At 36.9% G+C, this 19,785-nt stretch overlaps 1 protein-coding gene across 3 annotated transcripts in view; it reads left to right on the forward strand.

Annotated features, from left to right (window-relative positions):
• Window positions 1–19,785, forward strand: part of LOC141288182 (A disintegrin and metalloproteinase with thrombospondin motifs 2) — a 199,859-nt gene that overhangs the window by 177,279 nt on the left and 2,795 nt on the right. For 2 of the 3 annotated variants that reach the window (XM_073820280.1, XM_073820281.1), the window contains 12 exons: window positions 4,183–4,296; window positions 4,393–4,538; window positions 6,811–6,986; window positions 8,148–8,281; window positions 8,357–8,477; window positions 10,227–10,307; window positions 10,400–10,563; window positions 10,657–10,822; window positions 12,081–12,213; window positions 14,101–14,308; window positions 14,405–14,534; window positions 16,525–16,614. In XM_073820280.1, coding sequence (XP_073676381.1) covers window positions 4,183–4,296; window positions 4,393–4,538; window positions 6,811–6,986; window positions 8,148–8,281; window positions 8,357–8,477; window positions 10,227–10,307; window positions 10,400–10,563; window positions 10,657–10,822; window positions 12,081–12,213; window positions 14,101–14,308; window positions 14,405–14,534; window positions 16,525–16,614 — 1,663 coding nt within the window. The remainder of the gene's footprint in view (window positions 1–4,182; window positions 4,297–4,392; window positions 4,539–6,810; window positions 6,987–8,147; window positions 8,282–8,356; window positions 8,478–10,226; window positions 10,308–10,399; window positions 10,564–10,656; window positions 10,823–12,080; window positions 12,214–14,100; window positions 14,309–14,404; window positions 14,535–16,524; window positions 16,615–19,785) is intronic. The other variant, XM_073820282.1, reaches the window with a different exon arrangement.

The following is a 19,785-nucleotide window of genomic DNA, read 5'->3' on the forward strand; positions in this document are numbered from 1 at the left end:
ATTGAGCTCACTGAAGCGGGTGTCATCCGAGTAGGCTCTCTCTTAGTCATAGGACCTACAAACCTTCTTCTGAGGTAAATTCTGGCTTATTCCTCCCAGCGTGTCTTCTTTCAGAAACAAAAAGTAGCTGAGATTAACTTGATGAATGTTTGTTTACAGAGGTGATGTGAGCGTTTACCTACATGTCTGCGTGTCTGCGATGTTTAAAATTTGAAAAGCAGAGCCGCTCGTGATTAAATTAGAGATAAGTTTAGATGGGAAAAACTGGAGCTCACATTGGTATCAAACAGATTACTCGATTAGAGAATATTTGTTTTCGACGTGACATACTTCATTTAAAAGTAGACATTTTTCAAGCTTTCAAGTTTTCTATATATATATATTTCTCATGTCTGTGAGGCAGGTATTCGCTGAGATTCAGGTTGCTTTATTTGGTCTCTTAGATGAAGTGACAGAGACCAAAACGGCAGAGAATGCATCCTGTGCATTTTCTATATTTTACAAAAGCACAGTTTTTTTTGTTATAATGATTATACACAAATAAAAGTAGACCCAAAAGTAGGTCATCCAAAAAAATGAGACAGACTGCACCGGTGCGGTCTTTGATCCCAGAGGTTTAACAGTGTTGCCACAGGATGTTTTTCATGTCCGGGGGTTGAAGCGACCCCAATAACATGATATTTATCACCTGAAAGGTGTCTTTCACATTGTCCGACAGCAACAATAAAATAGTGTAGATTAGTGTACAATGTTTTTTCATTTAATGCATTTAATATTAGGGGCATCCAAGTTATTTGGCATATTTGAACTTTTTTTAAATAAAAGTAACACAATAGTTACTTTCCCTGGTAATTAGTAACTTTTATAATTATGTAACTCAGTTACTTTTTGTGAGAAGTAACTAGTAACTATAATTACTTTTTTAAAGTAACATGCCCAACACTGCCAAGGATTCTGCATCCTAAGTCCAGTTCCATGCCGGCTGAGCTCCCAAGCAAGCTTGTTACTTCCGGAAAGAAAAACATATGGAGGTGTAATCATAACTGTGTACAAAAAATTATTACAAGTGTTTGCTGTTTTACCGCCTCTAGTGTTCATTTTTGTTTGAAAATGCAGTGATATGTACTTATTGGTACGTATTTTCGCGTCTTGTGAAAAAGTTCCCACAGGTATGTTTTTGTCATGAGAGCAGGTAGAAAATATATGCAGATGAATACTCAACCAAACAGATCCCACATACACAAGAATAATGCATACCTGGAGGTTTATCCACCCAGAACAGTAGTCTCACTGCTAAATGGCTTATTTAAACAACTTTGCAGTTTATGTAACACATTTTTTTTAAGGAAGAATTGACATAAGTGCTTTAGCACGAACATGAGTGGCACATTTCTGCTTCTGAACCCTCTGGAATGCCTTGCCCCTTGATTTTCAGTTGAAAAAGTAAAGGATAAAATTATTCTCTGTAGTAACTGAAAGCATGTCACAGATTTTCTCAATTCTGTAGATCTCAAACCTCCTTTGAACATTTCTTTAATGTCAAGTTAACCAGGTCATTGCAGTCTGCTGGCTTTTCAGAGAGTTTTCTACATTCATTAGAAAAGATATCCATGAATAGATTGCTGACTGGAGCAAGTTCAACCAGTTCTCAGAAGCTTCTAAAAATCTCTACAGGTGCTAAATAAACATCTAGCTATTGGCCTAGCAATCTTTTCGCTATTTAGCTTGGCAAACTCTAAACAATATTCAAACTGAGACAACAGTAGCAGCCAGCTGGCTACTGCTGAAAACTGTGAGCCATTATTTTGCACTTGGTGTCTTGATGTGTTTAAAATGCTTGTTGGGTTTAGGATCCTGCTAAATGTAGTGTCATCATTAGTACCACAGCCAGAGATTCTGGTCTTGTCTACTATGCCGCTCAGAGGAAGGAAAACAAAGAGAGATTTTGCTTAATGTTTGACCATAATTGAGGCCATATCCATCACTGCTCAGCGTTCTGTTGTCTAACTGTGCTGTTGGTCACAGGCTGTATCATAACTGAAACAGTTTCTGTCATTGTTTTGATTTGCCTGCATGAGATTGCTTTGTTACATAAATGTAACCTACCCATGAAAGAAAATGTATCATACTGTTTCACCATGCCTGAACAACTGTTATAATATTGTGTTTGATATTATATTAAGTAACATTAGAGCTTAGAAAGACGAATTGGCTATGTTTTTCTATTTATATGTGCAGGTCATTAGGTGTACATACACCTTGCAGAATCTCCAAAATGTTAATTATTTTTAATAAGAGGGATCATACAAAATGCATGTTATATTTTATAAGTACTGACCTGAATATGACATTTCACGTAAAAGACTTACATATAGTCCACAAGAGAAAATAATAGTTGAATTTATTAAAATGACCCTGTTTTTTTTTTTTTTTTTTTTTTTAGTGATAGTTGTTCATGAGTCCCTGGCCTTCCTGAACGGTTAAACTGTCTGCTGTTCTTCAGAAAAATCCTTCAGGCCCAACAAATTCTTTGGTTTTTCAGCATTTTTGTGTATTTGAACCCTTTCCAACAATGACTGTATGATTTTAAGATCCATCTTTGACACTGAGGACAACTGAGAGACTCATATGCAACTATTACAGAAGGATCAAATACCCACTGATGCTCCAGACGGAAAAACAATGCCTTATAAGCCGGGGGGTGTAAATGAAGATTTGTATATTGTTCTTATTTTGCCTAAATATCGTATTTGTTTCATTTAGTACTGCCCTGCAGAAGCTACAGAAGATACTTACATGTTTCCTAGAAGACAAAATAAGTTAAATTTACCCTGATCTTCAAATTTAAAAAGTTTTCACCCCCATGCTCTTAATGCATTGTTTCCTTCTGATGCATCAGTGAGCATTTCAAACCTTCTGTAACAGTTGCATATGAGTGCCTCAGTTGTCCTCAGTGTCAAAAGATGGATCTCAAAATCATACAGTCATTGTTGGAAAGGGTACACAAAAATGCCAAAAAAAAAAAAAAGAATTTGTGAGACCTTTGTGGGATTTATCTAAAGAACAGCGGGCAGTATTAACTTTTCAGGACAAACAAGGAACTCGTGAACAACTATCACAAAAAAAAAAACACAGCTGTGGATCATTCAGGTAACAACACAGTATTAAAGGTTGTATCAGCGATTTCTAGCCTAAAACATAAAGTGTCGATTTCAGCTTACCTTTCTTCACGATCCGCTCGCTGCCTGCCCCATAAATTGTCTGTGAAAAAAACGCGTCTCTCTGGTCAGCCTAGGGTCCGAGATATGCCAAAAAAACAATCGGCGCTATCAACACACCACAGATAACCAAACAGTGTTCCAACCAATCAGCGTCAGGGGTTTGGTGTTGTGGACTTTCCTACTGGTGCTGGGATGTGAGGGAGGCGGAGCGAAAGTCCACAACACCAAACCCCTGACGCTGATTGGTTGGAACACTGTTTGTTTTTGTGTGGAAAGGTTGGTAGTGCCGATTGTTTTTTTGGAATATCTCGGACCCTAGGCTGACCAGAGAGACGCGGTTTTTTCACAGACAATTTATGGGGCAGGCAGCGAGCGGATCGTGAAGAAAGGTAAGCTGAAATTGACACTTTATGTTTTAGGCTAGAAATCGCTGATACAACCTTTAAGAATCAAGTGTATGAAAACTTTTAAACAGGGTCATTTTTATAAATTATTATATAAACATCTTATGTGAAATATCTTATTCAGGTCAGTACTAAATAAAACATAACATGCATTTTTTATGATCCTTCTTATTCTGGTCAAATAATTAATATTTTGCAGATTCTGCAAGGTGTATGTAAACTTTTGACCTCAACAGTACATATATAAAGCGAGAGAGATTAACTTGTAATGAATTAATTACATTTTTATAAATGACATATTTACAATTTATTAAAAAGTGTGTTTAATGGACTTTTTTTTTTTTTTTTTTTACATTTTACAAGGCTATTTTAATAGTTGTATTTTTACATAAATGCATCTTTGTAATGAACAGTTACATAACTATATTTACCCCCATCTGATGTCCTTCAGTTTGATCCTAGCCTTGTGACTATCTGTCGTAAAATTTCTCCCATTCAGAGTGTTTGTGTGTGAGTTTGAGAATGATTTTTCTTCTCTCTGTTCCTCTGTTTCTCAGTATCGCCCCTTTGACCCCTGTAAGCAGCTTTGGTGTGCTCACCCAGACAACCCGTTCTTCTGCAAGACCAAAAAAGGTCCGCCCATTGATGGCACTAAATGCGGTGATGGGAAGGTACCACTCAGCCTTTCATGCAGATCCGTCCTGAGGTGTTAGACTCACTTGCTTCCTCTGTGTTTATGTGTTTGCCCTGCTCTCTTCCTCTCTCAGCACTGTTTTAAAGGCCACTGTATGCAGCTGACTCCAGACATCATAAAACAAGACGGAAGTTGGGGCATGTGGAGTGAGTTTGGCTCTTGCTCTCGCCCCTGTGGAAAGGGACTACAGTTTCGCACACGAGCTTGTGACAATCCACGGTGTGTCTATCTATCTATCTATCTATCTATCTACAGTTGAATTCAAAAGTTTACATACACCTTGCAGAATCTGCAAAATGTTGATTATTTGACCAAAATCAGAGGGATCATACAAAATGCGTTATTTTTTTATTTAGTAATGACCTGAATAAGATATTTCACCTAAAAGACAAAGGAAAATAATAGTTGTATATGTAAAAATGACCCCTTTCAAAACTTTACATACACTTGATACTTAATACTGTATTGTTACCTGAATGATCCACAGCTGTGCTTTTTTGTTTTGTAATAGTTGTTCATGAGTCCCTTGTTTGTCCTGAACAGTTAAACTGCCCGATGTTCTTCAGAAAAATTCTTCAGGTCCCACAAATTCAGTTTTTTTTTAGCATTTTTGTGTATTTTAACTATTTCCATCAATGACAGTGTGAAAAGATGGATCTCAAAATCATACAGAGGACAACTGAGGGACTCATATGCAACTATTACAGAAGATTTGGTGGTGAAAACTTTTTGAATTTGAAGATCAGTGTAAATTTAACTTATTTTGTCTTCTGGGAAACATGTAAGTATCTTCTGCAGGGCAGTACTAAATGAAACAAATATGATATTAAGGCAAAATAAGAACAATGTACAGTCGTGGCCAAAAGTTTTGAGAATGACACAAATATTAGTTTTCACAAAGTTTGCTTCTAAACTGCTTTTAGATCTTTGTTTCAGTTGTTTCTGTGATGTACTGAAATATAATTACAAGCACTTCATACGTTTCAAAGGCTTTTATCGACAATTACATGACATTTATGCAAAGAGTCAGTATTTGCAGTGTGGGCCCTTCTTTTTCAGGACCTCTGCAATTCGACTGGGCATGCTCTCAGTCAACTTCTGGGCCAAATCCTGACTGATAGCAACCCATTCTTTCATAATCACTTCTTGGAGTTTGTCAGAATTAGTGGGTTTTTGTTTGTCCACCACAAGTTCTCAATGGGATTAAGATCTGGGGAGTTTCCAGGCCATGGACCCAAAATTTCAACGTTTTGGTCCCCGAGCCACTTAGTTATCACTTTTGCATTATGGCACGGTGCTCTATCTTGCTGGAAAATGCATTGTTCTTCACCAAACTGATGTTGGATTGTTGGAAGAAGTTGCTGTTGGAGGGTGTTTTGGTACCATTCTTTATTCATGGCTGTGTTTTTGGGCAAAATTGTGAGTCCACTTCCTTGGATGAGAAGCAACCCCACACATGAATGGTCTCAGGATGCTTTACTGTTGGCATGACACAGGACTGATGGTAGCGCTCACCTTTTCTTCTCCGGACAAGCCTTTTTCCAGATGCCCCAAACAATCGGAAAGAGGCTTCATCGGAGAATATGACTTTGCCCCAGTCCTTAGCAGTCCATTCGCCATACTTTTTGCAGAAGATCAATCTGTCCCTGATGTTTTTTTTTGGAGAGAAGTGGCTTCTTTGCTGCCCTTCTTGACACCAGGCCATCTTTCAAAAGTCTTGGCCTCACTGTGCGTGCAAATGCGCTCACACCTGCCTTCTGCCATTCCTGAGCAAGCTCTGCACTGGTGGCACTCCGATCCCGCAGCTGAATCCTCTTTAGGAGACGATCCTGGCGCTTGCTGGACTTTCTTGGGCGCCCTGAAGCCTTCTTAACAATGCAGTGGAAAGTTTTTTTCAGGATTAAGTTAATTTTCATGGCAAAGAAGGACTATGCTATTCATCTGATCACTCTTCATAACATTCTGGAGTATATGCAAATTGCTGTTATAAAAACTTAAGCAGCAACTTTTCCAATTTCCAATATTTATGTAATTCTCAAAACTTTTGGCCACGACTGTACACATTTTCATTCTGTTCAAAAGTTTTCAACCCCCGGCTCTTAATGCGTTGTGTTTCCTTCTGAAGCATCAGTGAGCATTTGAACCTTCTGTAATAGTTGCATATGAGTCCCTCAGTTGTCCTCAGTGTGAAAAGATGGATCTCAAAATCATATAGTCATTGTTGGGTAGGGTTAAAATACACAAATTGTGAAAAACCAAAGAATTTGTGGGACCTGAAGGATTTTTCTGAAGAACATCAGGCAGTTTAACTGATCAAGACTATCACTAAACAAACAACTATCACTAAACAAAACAAAAAAAAAGTAACAACACAGTATTAAGAATCAAGTGTATGAAAACTTTTGAATGGGGTCATCTATCTATCTATCACTCTGTCTACTTTTTTCACATATAGCTCATTTTTTCCACCACTTCTCTTAAACTCCTCCAGTCCAGCTAATGGTGGACGTACTTGCTCTGGCCCAAGCTATCAGTTCCAGATTTGTAATTCGCATGAGTGTGAGGACCCGTACCACGACTACAGAGCCGAGCAATGTAGCATGATGGACAACAAGTTTGAGTACCAGAATACCTGGCACCACTGGCTGCCTTATGAACACCCCGACCGTAAGTAATACAGCAAATGTCATGGGCCACGCACAGCTGAAAACAGCTTTTCTACTGCCAAAACCCCACCTTGAAAACAGCTGGTTCAAATGAAATGTTTTTTTTTTTATAATGTAAATAACTTTTAAACAATGTAAATCATTTGCAAATGCAACAATAACAGTACAATAACAGTACAACAATAAGAGTCCAAGTTTGAAATTCAACATTTTACAATACTGCCCAAAATACCTTTCACTCTCATGTATTCAAAGCAGAAACCTCAGCAATTCTGCAAATGTAGCTGATTTTAAAATATTTATTTTAATTCTATAGTTTTACATTTTATTTAAAGCTTACTTTTGATGGTTTCCCACACCTGTCCTGCACAATCAACCTCAGTTTGACAGCTAGGCCTGTAACCAGGTTGATGTAATCTGTTTCTCCAAACAGCTGTTCTTACTTACACAGTGGGCACACATGAAAATATGATTTCATTCAATCCCCCCTCTTTTTTCCAAGTCCTTCTACTTCTTTTACACCATTCATGACATCACTGAGAACAAGAAATCCCTCCAGAGTCATTATCGCTGTGGACATCTGCCTTAGACTTATGATCAACACAGGCACATCCAAAGTAATTCTCATATAAAGAAAGATGCTTTGAGTCTTTATTTACTGTCATGTCAGTTATGACTAAACTGAAGAATAATTGACCAAGGGTTGTTTGTGATTCATGCCTCATACCGTAAAATGATCTTGGATGCTTTTGATCTGATGAGATAATTCTTTTGACATCATGTTTTTTACATTTTACTCTCAGTAGAAATGTACTCTGTTGGTCTTGATTTGATTTGTGTCTGTTTGGGAAATCAAGAACTTGTTTTACTTGTACTTTTTCCCCACAGAGTGAAATTAAATGTTTTTAAATTACTGGGACATTGAACAGGCATCACATTGTTTGTGAACAAGTTTTGGTCTGCATGAACAAATGGGCTGGATTTGTTAGAATGTACTTCTGGAACAGAAGTGTTCCAATTTTTGGATTAGCTGGCAAACTGTTTGGCTTGATATAATGTACAATGCTTTTTTAGACCATTTAAAGACTATCAAGAGAGATTTTTTTGTCTAATTTGATCTTGATCCATCACTCAAGGATCTCTCTCGTCTTGTTTTCCACAGCTAAGCAACGCTGCAAATTGTACTGTCAATCCAAAGAGACGCGAGCTGTAGTGAACATGCAGACTCTGGTGGAACCTGGAACACGCTGCTCCTACAAAGATCCCTACAGTGTGTGTGTGTACGGAGACTGTGAGGTGAGTAGCTGTGTGTACGGCTTGTGAATGTTTGTGTTTAGTGGCCTGTTGCTCACTGTGTCTCTCTCCCTTCAGAAAGTGGCCTGTGATAATGTGGTTGGATCAGCGCTACAGGAAGATAAGTGCGGCGTCTGCGGGGGAGACGGAACCAAGTGCAAGACTCACAAGTTTAACTTCACCTTTGTAGAGAAGAAAGGTACGTCTCCACAGCACACATGTACAGCAGGCTCTGTTCCAAAACCTAGCTGAGGCAGTATTTTAAGGCATTACAGGCCCAGTCCAGACACAATGGATCATAAGATACCTTCTTTTGGTCAAAATCTTTTCAAAGTAATCCTGTAACACATCAGCTTGCAAGATCAGTGAATAGAAAAAAGAAATGTATGTTTCAAATATAATTAAATACTAAAAAGTAGTGATGGACGCTTTGTGAAGTATCGAACTGCCACATGAGTCACATAATTTCAGTAAATTTTCTGTATTCTGTATCATAATTTTCTGTGTTACACCATAACTTTTGATGTTTAGATGGTTTTAACCTGTTTTTCGGATCAATTTTATAAATGTGTAGACATTTTGTCACACATTTGTATGATAAAAGCAAAATTTATAGTTACTAGTCTAATATTGGCCTGATTATCCAAGCTCTCCATATAACAAACAAAACAAGTTCTACAATTTGATATAATAACACATACAGACAGTTCATATTTAATGGTATTAGAAAGTTTCGAAGAGCTTTGTTTTTGCAATCACTACTGAAAACTAATCATGAAAAAAGTCTACATTACCAGTCAAAAGTTTTTGAACAGTAAGATTTTTAATAGTTTTTAAAGAAGTCTCTTCTACTCACCAAGCCTGCATTTATTTGATCCAAAGTACAGCAAAAGCAGCACAATTTTTGAAATATTTTTACTATTTAAAATAACTGTTTTCCATTTGAATATATTTTAAAATGTAATTTATTCCCTTCATCAAAGCTACATTTTTAGCATCATTACTCCAGTCTTCAGAAATCATTCTAATATGCTGATTTGCTGTTCAAGAAACATTTATTATTATCAATATTAAAAACATTTTTTCAGGATTATTTGATGAATAGAAAGATCCAAAGATCAGCATTTATCTGAAATAAAAAGCTTTTGTAACATTATACACCATACCATTCAAAAACTTGGAATCAGTTTTTTTTTTTTTTTTTTTTTTTTTTTTTGAGAAAGAAATTATAGGAATTAACACTTTTATTTAGCAAGGGTGCTTTAAAATTAATCAAAAGTGATGATAAAGACATTTATAATGTTACAAAATATTTCTATTTCAGATAAACGATGTTCTTCTAAAGTTTCTATTCATCAAAGAAGCCTGAAAAAGTTTTACTCAGCTTTTTTCAACATAATAATAATAATAATAATAATAATGACAATAATAAATGAGATGGGTTTTTTTAAGCAGCAAATCAGAATATTAGAACGATTTCTGAAGGATCATGTTTAAAATATATTCAAATAGAAAACTGTTATTTTAAATAGTAAAAATATTTCTGAATTTTACTGTTTTTGCTCTACTTTGGATCAAATAAATGCAGGCTTGGTGAGCAGAAGAGACTTCTTTAAAATAGACATTAAAAATCTTTTGACTGGTAGTATAAAGGAAACCATTTTGCCTGATGTTTTTGCATTCACTTTTTACACTTACATTAACATTTAGTCATATAGCAGACACTTTTATCCAAAGCGACTTACAAACGAGGACAACAGAAGCAATCAAAGCCAACAAATAAGCAATAATATGTGCTGTGACAAGACTTTTTTTTGGTTTGTTTGTTTTTTATAATAAATAAAAAGAAAACAAGTAGACAGGATAGAAAAACAATAGAGAATGATATGTTTATTAAAGTATTGGAGTGAAGTAATAGTGATTTGGAACTGTTTTGCATTTGGTTTAGGTGTCATTAAAGTGCTTGAAGTTCCCAGAGGGGCGAGACATCTCTTCATCCAGGAACTTAATGGAACTACTCACATTTTAGGTAAAGCCTGATCATGTCCTGTAGTTTTTCATACATTTAGCACTATGCTTGTTTGATTGCATCTCTCTCTCTCCATTTTTTTCACTGAAAAGCTGTCAGGAATAAAGCATCAGGTGATTTCTTTCTCAACGCGCATGGAGACTACCCAGAGACTCGCTCAGTTATCGAAAAAGGTCTGGAATGGGAGTATGAAAATAAAAACAACAAGGACACCATTCAAACCAGCGGACCATTGAAAAACGACGTGGTTGTTATGGTAATCTCCTGTAGGAACTCACACACATGAATGGACACAAACTCTTTTAACTTGTCTTAATTGATCGTCTTTAATTGTGGAATTGTTTACTAGATCCGAATGCATGGATTGGCCAAGGTGAAGGTGTCGATTAAATACATCACTGACAATGACAGACTGAGTGACGGTGCCAATGAGAATAACATGGTCCCTGATAATGCAGTGCCATACTCCTGGGTGGTGAAGAGATGGACACCCTGTTCCAAGACCTGTGGAGGAGGTAGTTCACAGTAACCACAATTGTTTCTTTAAGAGTAGTTTCTCCTACACCTCTGATACATTTGTACTATCCAGCGTATTCTTTAATGCAGAAGTAAGTCGATAGGTAAGACTTCGGGGTCATTATCCACTATGGGGAATCATGAAGAATAACAACAAAATTGTTTGCGCTACAAACCAGTGTGCTTATCTTTAAAGGAGTAGTTCACTTTCAAAACAAAAATGTACAGATAATGTACTCACCCCCTTGTCATCCAAGATGTTCATGTCTTTCTTTCTTCAGTCGTAAGGAAATTGTGTTTTTTGAGTAAAACATTTCAGGATTTCTCTCCATATAATGGACTTCTATGGTGCCCCTGAGTTTGAACTTCCAAAATGCAGCTTCAAAGGGCTCTAAACGATCACAGCCGAGGAAAAAGGGGTCTTATCTAGCAAAACGATTAAGGTTATTTTCTACAAAAAAAAAAAAAAAAATACAATTTATATACTTTTTAACCTCAAATGCTTGTCTTGTCTAGCTCGGCAAGACGAGCACTTGAAATTAAAAAGTATATAAGTTGTAAATATTTTTAGAAAATAACCGATCGTTAGATAAGACCCTTCTTCCTCGGCTGGGGTCATTTAGAGACCTTTGAAGTTGCATTTAAACTGCATTTTGGAAGTTCAAACTCAGGGGCACCATAGAAGTCCATTATATGGAGAGAAATCCTGAAATGTTTACCTCAAAAAACACAATTTCTTTACGACTGAAGAAAGTAAGACATGAACATCTTGGATGACAAGGGGGTGAGTACATTGTCTGTAAATTTTTGTTCTGAAAGTGAACTACTCATTTGAGATAATACATTAAAATAATATGGTAAGACACACCAATTTGCAGTATCAAGCAGCAAACCGAGCTGTTTTGCACAGCTAAAAATAGCTGGATGCAGATGAGACCAGAAGCCAGACCCATAAAATTTACAAATGGCCACACCCTTACAGGAAAAAAAGGGTGGATAATAAATCCTTTGCTTAAGTCCTGCCTTAAAACATTACTGTTCACCATATTATTAAGCTCTCAGTAGTAACAAAAGGGGACAATATTTAGTCAATAGTCTATAAAACACTGCAGTGATGACTTGTGGGCATTATTTTAAGACGATTTAGGTTTTACATTACATATCTTACATTATTTTCATTATTAGAGATTATTGGATTGCATTTGTATTTCTCTTTTCATGCTCTTCAGTATTGATTCACTACTTTTTTGTGGACAGGTATTGAGATGACACGTTATGGCTGTCGTAAGAATGCAGAGATGAGGATGGTCCATCGCAGATTCTGTGAGAAAATCAAGCAGCCTCCACCTCTGTTTAGAGACTGCTACTTAAGAGAGTGTGCTCAGCCCATGTGAGTGTGTGCCAAAAGAGTTAGAATGATATTAATATTATTTTGAAGTAACATTATTAGTTTTGAGGGCAAGTTTTTTAAAGGGATAGTTCACTCAAAAATGAAAATTACCCCATGATTTACTCACCCTCAAGTCATCCTTGGTGTATACGACTTTCTTTTTTCAGACAAATACAATCGGAGTTATATTAAAAAATGTCCTGGCTCTTTCAAGATTTATAAAAGCAGCGAATGGCTGTTGAGATTTTGAAGTGCATGCATCTATCATAAAAAGTACTCCACGAGGCTCAGATATCAAAATCTCACAATACGATAATATTGCAATACGAAGTCCACGATACTATATTTATTGTGATATTTAAAAAAAAAAAAAAAAAGACAAATGAAGAATTGGATTTATTTTTAAATTTTGCACATTTTTAAGTTAAATTATTCTAATTCTTTGATAGCTCTAAATTAAGAGCTCTAACCCATATTTCTTTACTAAGAAATCTTAAGTCAGAAAAAAGTCAGTGAATTGACTTAAAAGTGCGTCTCACTGCAAATCTAGTCAAATGCTGTAATCATCTGCCATGAAAATAAAGCATAACTGGTGGCAGTTGCATTTCCAAATGCATGCTAAACTCACAGCACACGCAATAAACAAGTTCACTGCATTCTTTCACTGTGAACTGAGCCATTCTGAGGCACAGAAAACACCGGATCACGAGCTGATCGCCTGAATAGAAGTACCCGCTTTGCTTTGAAATGCACAGCGAAAACAGAACAGAGGGATTAAGCCATATTGCACTTTTGGTTTTAGCTCATTTGACAGATACTGTGCCAAAGCATTATGGCCCACAACACAACTTTAAAGAAGTTTTATGTAAGAATTGATGTTTAACTATATTTTAAAAACTACACTTTTTGTCCGGAAGACCTATCGTTTTATATCGTCATGTGACCACAATAATATGGAGACAGTTTTGCTTTCTCGAAATCATGATATTGATAATATCGTTACATCCCTAAGTATAAACTGTAATCTCTAGTTTCCGCTAACTGTCGTACATGTGTTTACGAGAGAGTGGCGTTCCAGCAGATGATGTAGGAAGTAGGTGAACATGGTGATGAACGTGGAAGCAAAACAAAACACTAACAGATTAGAAGTACAAAACCAGGATTAGTAAAGAAAAATGTAATAGGATTTTGATATAAGCCTCTGTTTTTCTTTTGCTGTAAACAAAATTTTTGAGACTAGCATATATTTACCAGAGCTTACGCTACACCTATGTCCTACGTCATCTGCTGGAATGCCACTCTCTCTTGAATGCACATACGACAATTAGCGGAAGCTAGAGATTGTGGTTCATAAAGTTTTAAATATGGATATTTTCTCACACAAACACATCGATTCACTTCAGAAGGCCTTTATTCACCCCCTAGAGCTATGTGGAGTACTTTCATGATGGATGAATGTACTTTATTAGACTTCAAAATGTCAACAGCCATTCACTGCCATTATAAAGCTTGGAAGAGCCAGGACATTTTTTAATAGAACTCCAATTGTATTGGTCTTAAAGAAGAAATCATATACACCTAGGATAGCTTGAGGGTGAGTGAACTATCCCTTTTTTGAAGTAAATGTTTGGACACATAAACTGATTCTTTGTTTTTAATTTTTTATTACTATTATCTAAAACATTACAATGTCATCACATAAAAAATCTTGTGAAAAAAGAAACATTACTTCTAAACCTAGAATTCCCTTGCACTATGTGGCCTGGTTTTCTGCAGCTATAGTCTGTCTCCAGTAGATGTCACTGTGACACTGTTGTACCTTGCATCGCACATGGCACCTGTTTTTCTGGATAAAGTTGGACTGTGTGTTTGTTTCTATGTGTTTAGCTGGGTAGCTGGAGAGTGGGGTGAATGCAGTAAGTCTTGTGGGAAGACCGGAACACAGACACGCTCTGTACGCTGCGTGCAGCCTTTGGGTGATGGCAAGTTCAAATCCATCCGCAGCCGTTACTGCAGCGACGAGCGGCCAGAGTCCCGCAGAGACTGCAATCGCAACCTGTGCCCTGCTGAGTGGAGGCTGGGCCCCTGGTCACAGGTACTGTCATTTGACATGCTGTGTTTTCATCAGTATAGGTGTGGGAGTAGTTTGATATTCTTTCACATAAAAATAACGAATGTTTGTTTGTTGTAGTGCTCAGTGACGTGTGGTAATGGAACGCAGGAGAGGCAGGTGCTTTGTCACACCCGTGACAACACCATTGGACTCTGTCTGGACTCCAAACCAGCTGCATTAAGATCCTGCAGAATGGATCCCTGCCCAAGTGCGTATTTGATTATGTGCTCAGCTCACATTACATCAGTAACTTTACTTCACTTTTTAAGTCTCAAATAATAACCTGAAATGTCTAACAGATCAGTACATTCAAAATTAAAATCAACATGAAGTGCTTTTCACAGCTTATTTTAAATTGACATATTTATGAGTTTAGCAAGATATTGGACTAGAAAAATATAGGGCAGGACTTGAGTCAAGTAATGCTCCAATAATGCATCTCTCCAAGATGAGGGTGTATCTAACTAGTTACACTTTACAGTTAAGATGTGTACATTATCTAACATGAAATGTTAATGAACAATATTTTACAGCATATATACATTTTTGCTAAGATTTTTAAATGTTTTTGAAGCTGCATTTATTTGATCAAAAATATAGCAAAACAATAATATTTAGAAATTTTATTACAATGTATTTTAAAATGTAATTTATTCCTGTGATGCAAATCTGAATTTTTAGCATCATGAAACAGTCGTGACGTATTGTCAAGTATGGTGACCCATACTCAAAATTGGCCCTCTGCATTTAACCCATCCAAGTGCACACACACAGCAGTGAGAAGTGAACAAACACACAGACACACACACACACACACACACACTGTGAACACACACCGGAGCAGTGGGCAGCCATTGCTCCAGCGCCCGGGGAGCAACTGGGGGTTCAGTGCCTTGCTCAAGGGCACTTCAGTCATGGTATTGAAGGTGGAAAGAGTGCTGTTCATTCACAATCCCCACCTTCAATTCCTGCCAGTTACCAGCCCAACTCTCTCACCATTAGGCCACGGCTGCCCCCAAAGCTGCCACCCTGTTTGATGAGTGTTGTTAAAAATAATTGTTCTGCTTAATATTTTTTCAGTATTTTTTTTTTATTGTTTTGTAACGTCATAAACGTCTTTACTGACAGTTTTGATCAATTTAATGCATCTTTGATGAATAAAGTTGTCAAATTCTTAAAATATAAACTACTGCTAAAAAGTATGGGATCAGTACGATTTTTTATGTTTTTAAAAAAAAAGTCTCTTATGCTCGTCAAGGCTGTTCATTTGATCAAAAATACAGAAAAAGTAATATTGTGAAATCTTATTACAATGTAAAACAATGTTTTTTCTATATTAATATACATTGAAATTTTAATTTATATCTATAATAAATTACATTGTTTTAAATAAATGCTGTTCTTTTTATTTATTCATCAAAGATTCCTAAAAAAAGAATCACAGATTTAAAAAAATATTTGGCAGCACCACTGTTTCCAACATTGATAATTGTAATAATAAATCAGCATATTAGAATGATTTCTGAAGGATCATGTGACATTTGAGTAAGACATTGGAGTAATAGATGATGAAAATTAAGCATTGCATCACAGGAATAAATTATATTTTAAAGTATATTAAAATTAAAACCATTATTTTCTATTGTAATATCATTTTGCAATATATCAGTCTTTTTTTCTGTATTTTTGATCAACTAAATGCAGCCTTGATGAGCATAAGAAACTTCTTTAAAACACATTAGTGATATATATACTGTATATCACTGACCCCCAGCAATAGACATTTCTAACATGAACTAATAATTATTCTAATAATAAATATAAATTCATAAATAATAAAAAATTAATAAATCCTTTTAAAAAATTCATACATTTGAAGGGTAAACAAGTACTTTCAAGTGCTAGTCAGAGTCAGATATCGATTTTCATTTCATGTTGATGAAGAAAAAAAAATATGATTCATTGTATTCATATATGAATTATAGTCAATTGGGATTATTGGAATGTACAGATACTAATGATCTGTCAAGCATGCTTATTAATGAAATAATGTATCATTCATCTGTACTAGTTTTGGCAGAAATAACAGACTAATTCACAACACGAATGAATACACTAATATAGTTGATGGAATTTTTCTCTCGCATTCTCTTTGTCTTTCTCCTTCCCAATCCCTCTCCCTCTCCCAAATGCGACAGGGAGCACTTCCGACTTCAACAAGCACGGCAACTTCCTGATTCAGTGGTTGTCGCGTCACGACCCCAAATACCCAGTGCAGAGGATGTCAAGTAAAGCGTCTCTCTCCAGCCACGTTGTGGCGCTGCGCTGTCTCACCTCTCTCAGCTGGACCTTCCCTCTGTCTCTCTGCCTGGCTTTACAAGGCAAACTCCCCTGACTGCCTCCCTCTTCCGAGGCTTGCACGCTTCTTTTTCCTGGGTGGTGGTCCTCTTTTATGGGGCGTTTCCGATAGGGGGAGGTTTCTCTGTTTCTCTCTCTCTCTGTCTCCCGCTCTATCTCTCTCTCTCCTTTGTGGAGCTCTGTGTTGTGAACGCTGGCCAGTAAGAAATTGTTGACAAAACAAAACATGTAAAAAATTCGGGGGATGTTCGGTAAAGGAGGGGCTTTGTGATGGGAAGGGCAGCTTGCGGAGCTAATGATTGCGCTGAGGTTTCCGCAGGGGCGACGCGTTTGTTTGAATCACTGCCCTCTGCAAGCTGTTTCCATATGGCTCACGCTCTCAAGGGCGGACTTCGTTTTACGGAGGCACCGCCTGAGCTGCAGGTGTGAAGGGGAAAAAATAAACATTAAAGTGGCTAAAAGATTAAAAAAGACAAAAAAAAAAAAAAAAAACTAAAGCTTTATTGTGAATGTGAACTTGTCACAATGAGGAAATCTTTGCTAAGTGCTCATTCCACATCCTAGTTCATTCTCGAAAACTGATGGGACAAAAACAAACAAACACTCAAACCAACAAGTTAGGACGTTAACATGGGACGTACTGTTGAACCGCCATCACACGCGTTGGTGGCCGATGGTGAACATGAGGTGGAACTTGCTAAACAGGGTCGCTTTACTACACACGTTCGAATGCCATAACCACCTCATCCTCCATCCTCTCTTTGACTGTTAACAAATTCAATAAATGCAGCTTATTTGTGCTTGCAGACTTTAAACAAACATATAAATATATTTGTATTTATATATGAATATAAATCTATATGGGTACCAATAATATGAAATATTAATAATTTGTTTTACCATGAATAAGCTGTAGCTTATTAGCCTAACATTTTGACTGCTATTGATCGCTTTAATTCTTGACTGTTACGTGTATTTTTTTATTGATTTTACATAAATACAGAAATATTGCTATTTAATAACAGAAGTTAAGTGTTTTGGGGGAAGGGGAAGACCTATATTATGCAGGACTCGCTCAGCCAGTTGCCTCTCCGTTTTTTTTTTTTGTTTGTTTGTTTTGTTTTGTTTTGTTTTTCCAAAGGAAGTGGTTTCATTTTATCGGATTCATCCTGAACAAGAGGGATTCATGCACATTACGTATCTCCACGTTGATGATGAGTGACGTGCGTTTTCGTCATGCCTTTGTGTGTGCGAGCGTTTTCGACACGCGTGTGCGTGCGTGTACGTCTGCCAGCATGCGTTTTTAAGATGGTTACCAGTGGCCATACGAAAGACAACACATAAATATACCTCATGAACTTTCATCCACATCCGAGCGCACTCTTTTCGGGATGGGGGGGGGGGGGTGGGGTTGGGGACATAGAGCGTAAGAACAATGCCTTACACTACGTTTGAATGTATCGGCATTTATCTGTGAAAGTGGTGGCTTAGCGCACAGAAACCAGAGGCAGCTTCAAACAAAACCTGAAATAGAACCAACCGATCAACCAATCATCACACATCCGAAAACCGTGGCTAACTCATTTGATACGGAGAGCGTTTTAGTGGAAACCTACACTCGGCATCTCTTTATCACTTCAGACGTGTCATTGTATCGTGAAACACATTTCTGTTGTGACTATGTAGCGAGCTATCCGAATTTTCATGCTCAAAGCCGTGGAGAAAACACTAGGAAAAGCCAGACCTTGCAGTGAGATACTGTAAATAAACATTGGTGTTTACTGTATTTAATAACATTTATGACTGTTATCTCCTTACTTATAAGAAAAAAAAATGCTAATATTATATACTATGAGTAACTGTCATGTTACTTCACTGGCCTAACTGCGTCTTGGCTGGCTGTTGTGGGGGGAAATGTCTGGGGAACATTCAGATGGACTTACGTGCACTGCGTCTATATGCACTTTGATTTATCAGGGAAACTTTAGTAATGTTTTGTAAATGTTTAATATATGACACTTGTATGTGCCATGCCAGTTTTTACATCATCATGGAAATCCTGTATTTTATTTAACCAATGACCTATTTATTTATCTACCTGTTCATCTGAATTACCAATGGATTAATTGTTCTCAAAGTAAAGTGTTTAACCAAAGTTACTGTGAACTTGTACCTTTCAATACAGTTGATTTATTTTTCTGAAGAAGACAACTCTATCTGTATGTTTAAATGGGGGTGGGAGTGCATTTCATTGTTTCAGTTTCTGTCATAATCAACTGCAAAAGTAGGAATAAAAAAAAAGTGTTATAAAAATAGAAAAACAGAAATTCTTATGCTTTCTCCTGCCTGTTTTGTTGCTCTGCTTGCTGTCTGTTTCTCTGTGAAAAGAGGGATTTCTTTCCAATTACTTTGAAAGTGCACTACAGAACATTGGCCTCTCTTTCACCATCTCTGGTAGAATTGCAGGTTATTTTGCAGAGTTGTTTTATTTTATGTCAGTTGTGCTACAAATATAAATCATTGTTGCCAGTTTACCATGGTGGCTTAATATAATGTCTATGTTGTCTCTTACTGAAATATATAGAAAACCCATAAAAGATTTACAAGATTTTACTGTTGCTATTTTTACTTCAACACAACTCGGAAAATAAAATACTGATACGATGACTACAGCTACTGAAAGAGCTTACAGATGGTGAAGGATATAAGCGTAGGCTTAAACCAAATGCCATACCATCAATTTTCCCCACAAGGAGTCTAAATGCCCCAGGATGTTGAGGGAAATCCACGCTGAGAAACTTCATTTGTGGCTGTGGCGTCATGACAAGCATCAGCATGTTTACATCCTGCCAGGATGGCATCTAGCGTTTCTTGTCTCTGCCATTTGTAGTGGTCTCTTTCAGTGGCTGTGCTCTACTAACAGCCTCAAAGACATCAGGGATAAGGTGGAAAGAACAAAGATGCTGGTCTTTAGGAAGTTTTATTCATCCACAGGCATCTTGTAATTTTTTCTGCTCTTCTTATCGCTAGGAAAGCAGTTAAGACTTACATCACTTCTCTTGTTGCCCTTCCAACCGAAAATTACAATGAAAAGCTGCACA

Source organism: Garra rufa, chromosome 16, assembly GCF_049309525.1.
Source record: "Garra rufa chromosome 16, GarRuf1.0, whole genome shotgun sequence".
Taxonomy (NCBI): domain Eukaryota; kingdom Metazoa; phylum Chordata; class Actinopteri; order Cypriniformes; family Cyprinidae; genus Garra; species Garra rufa.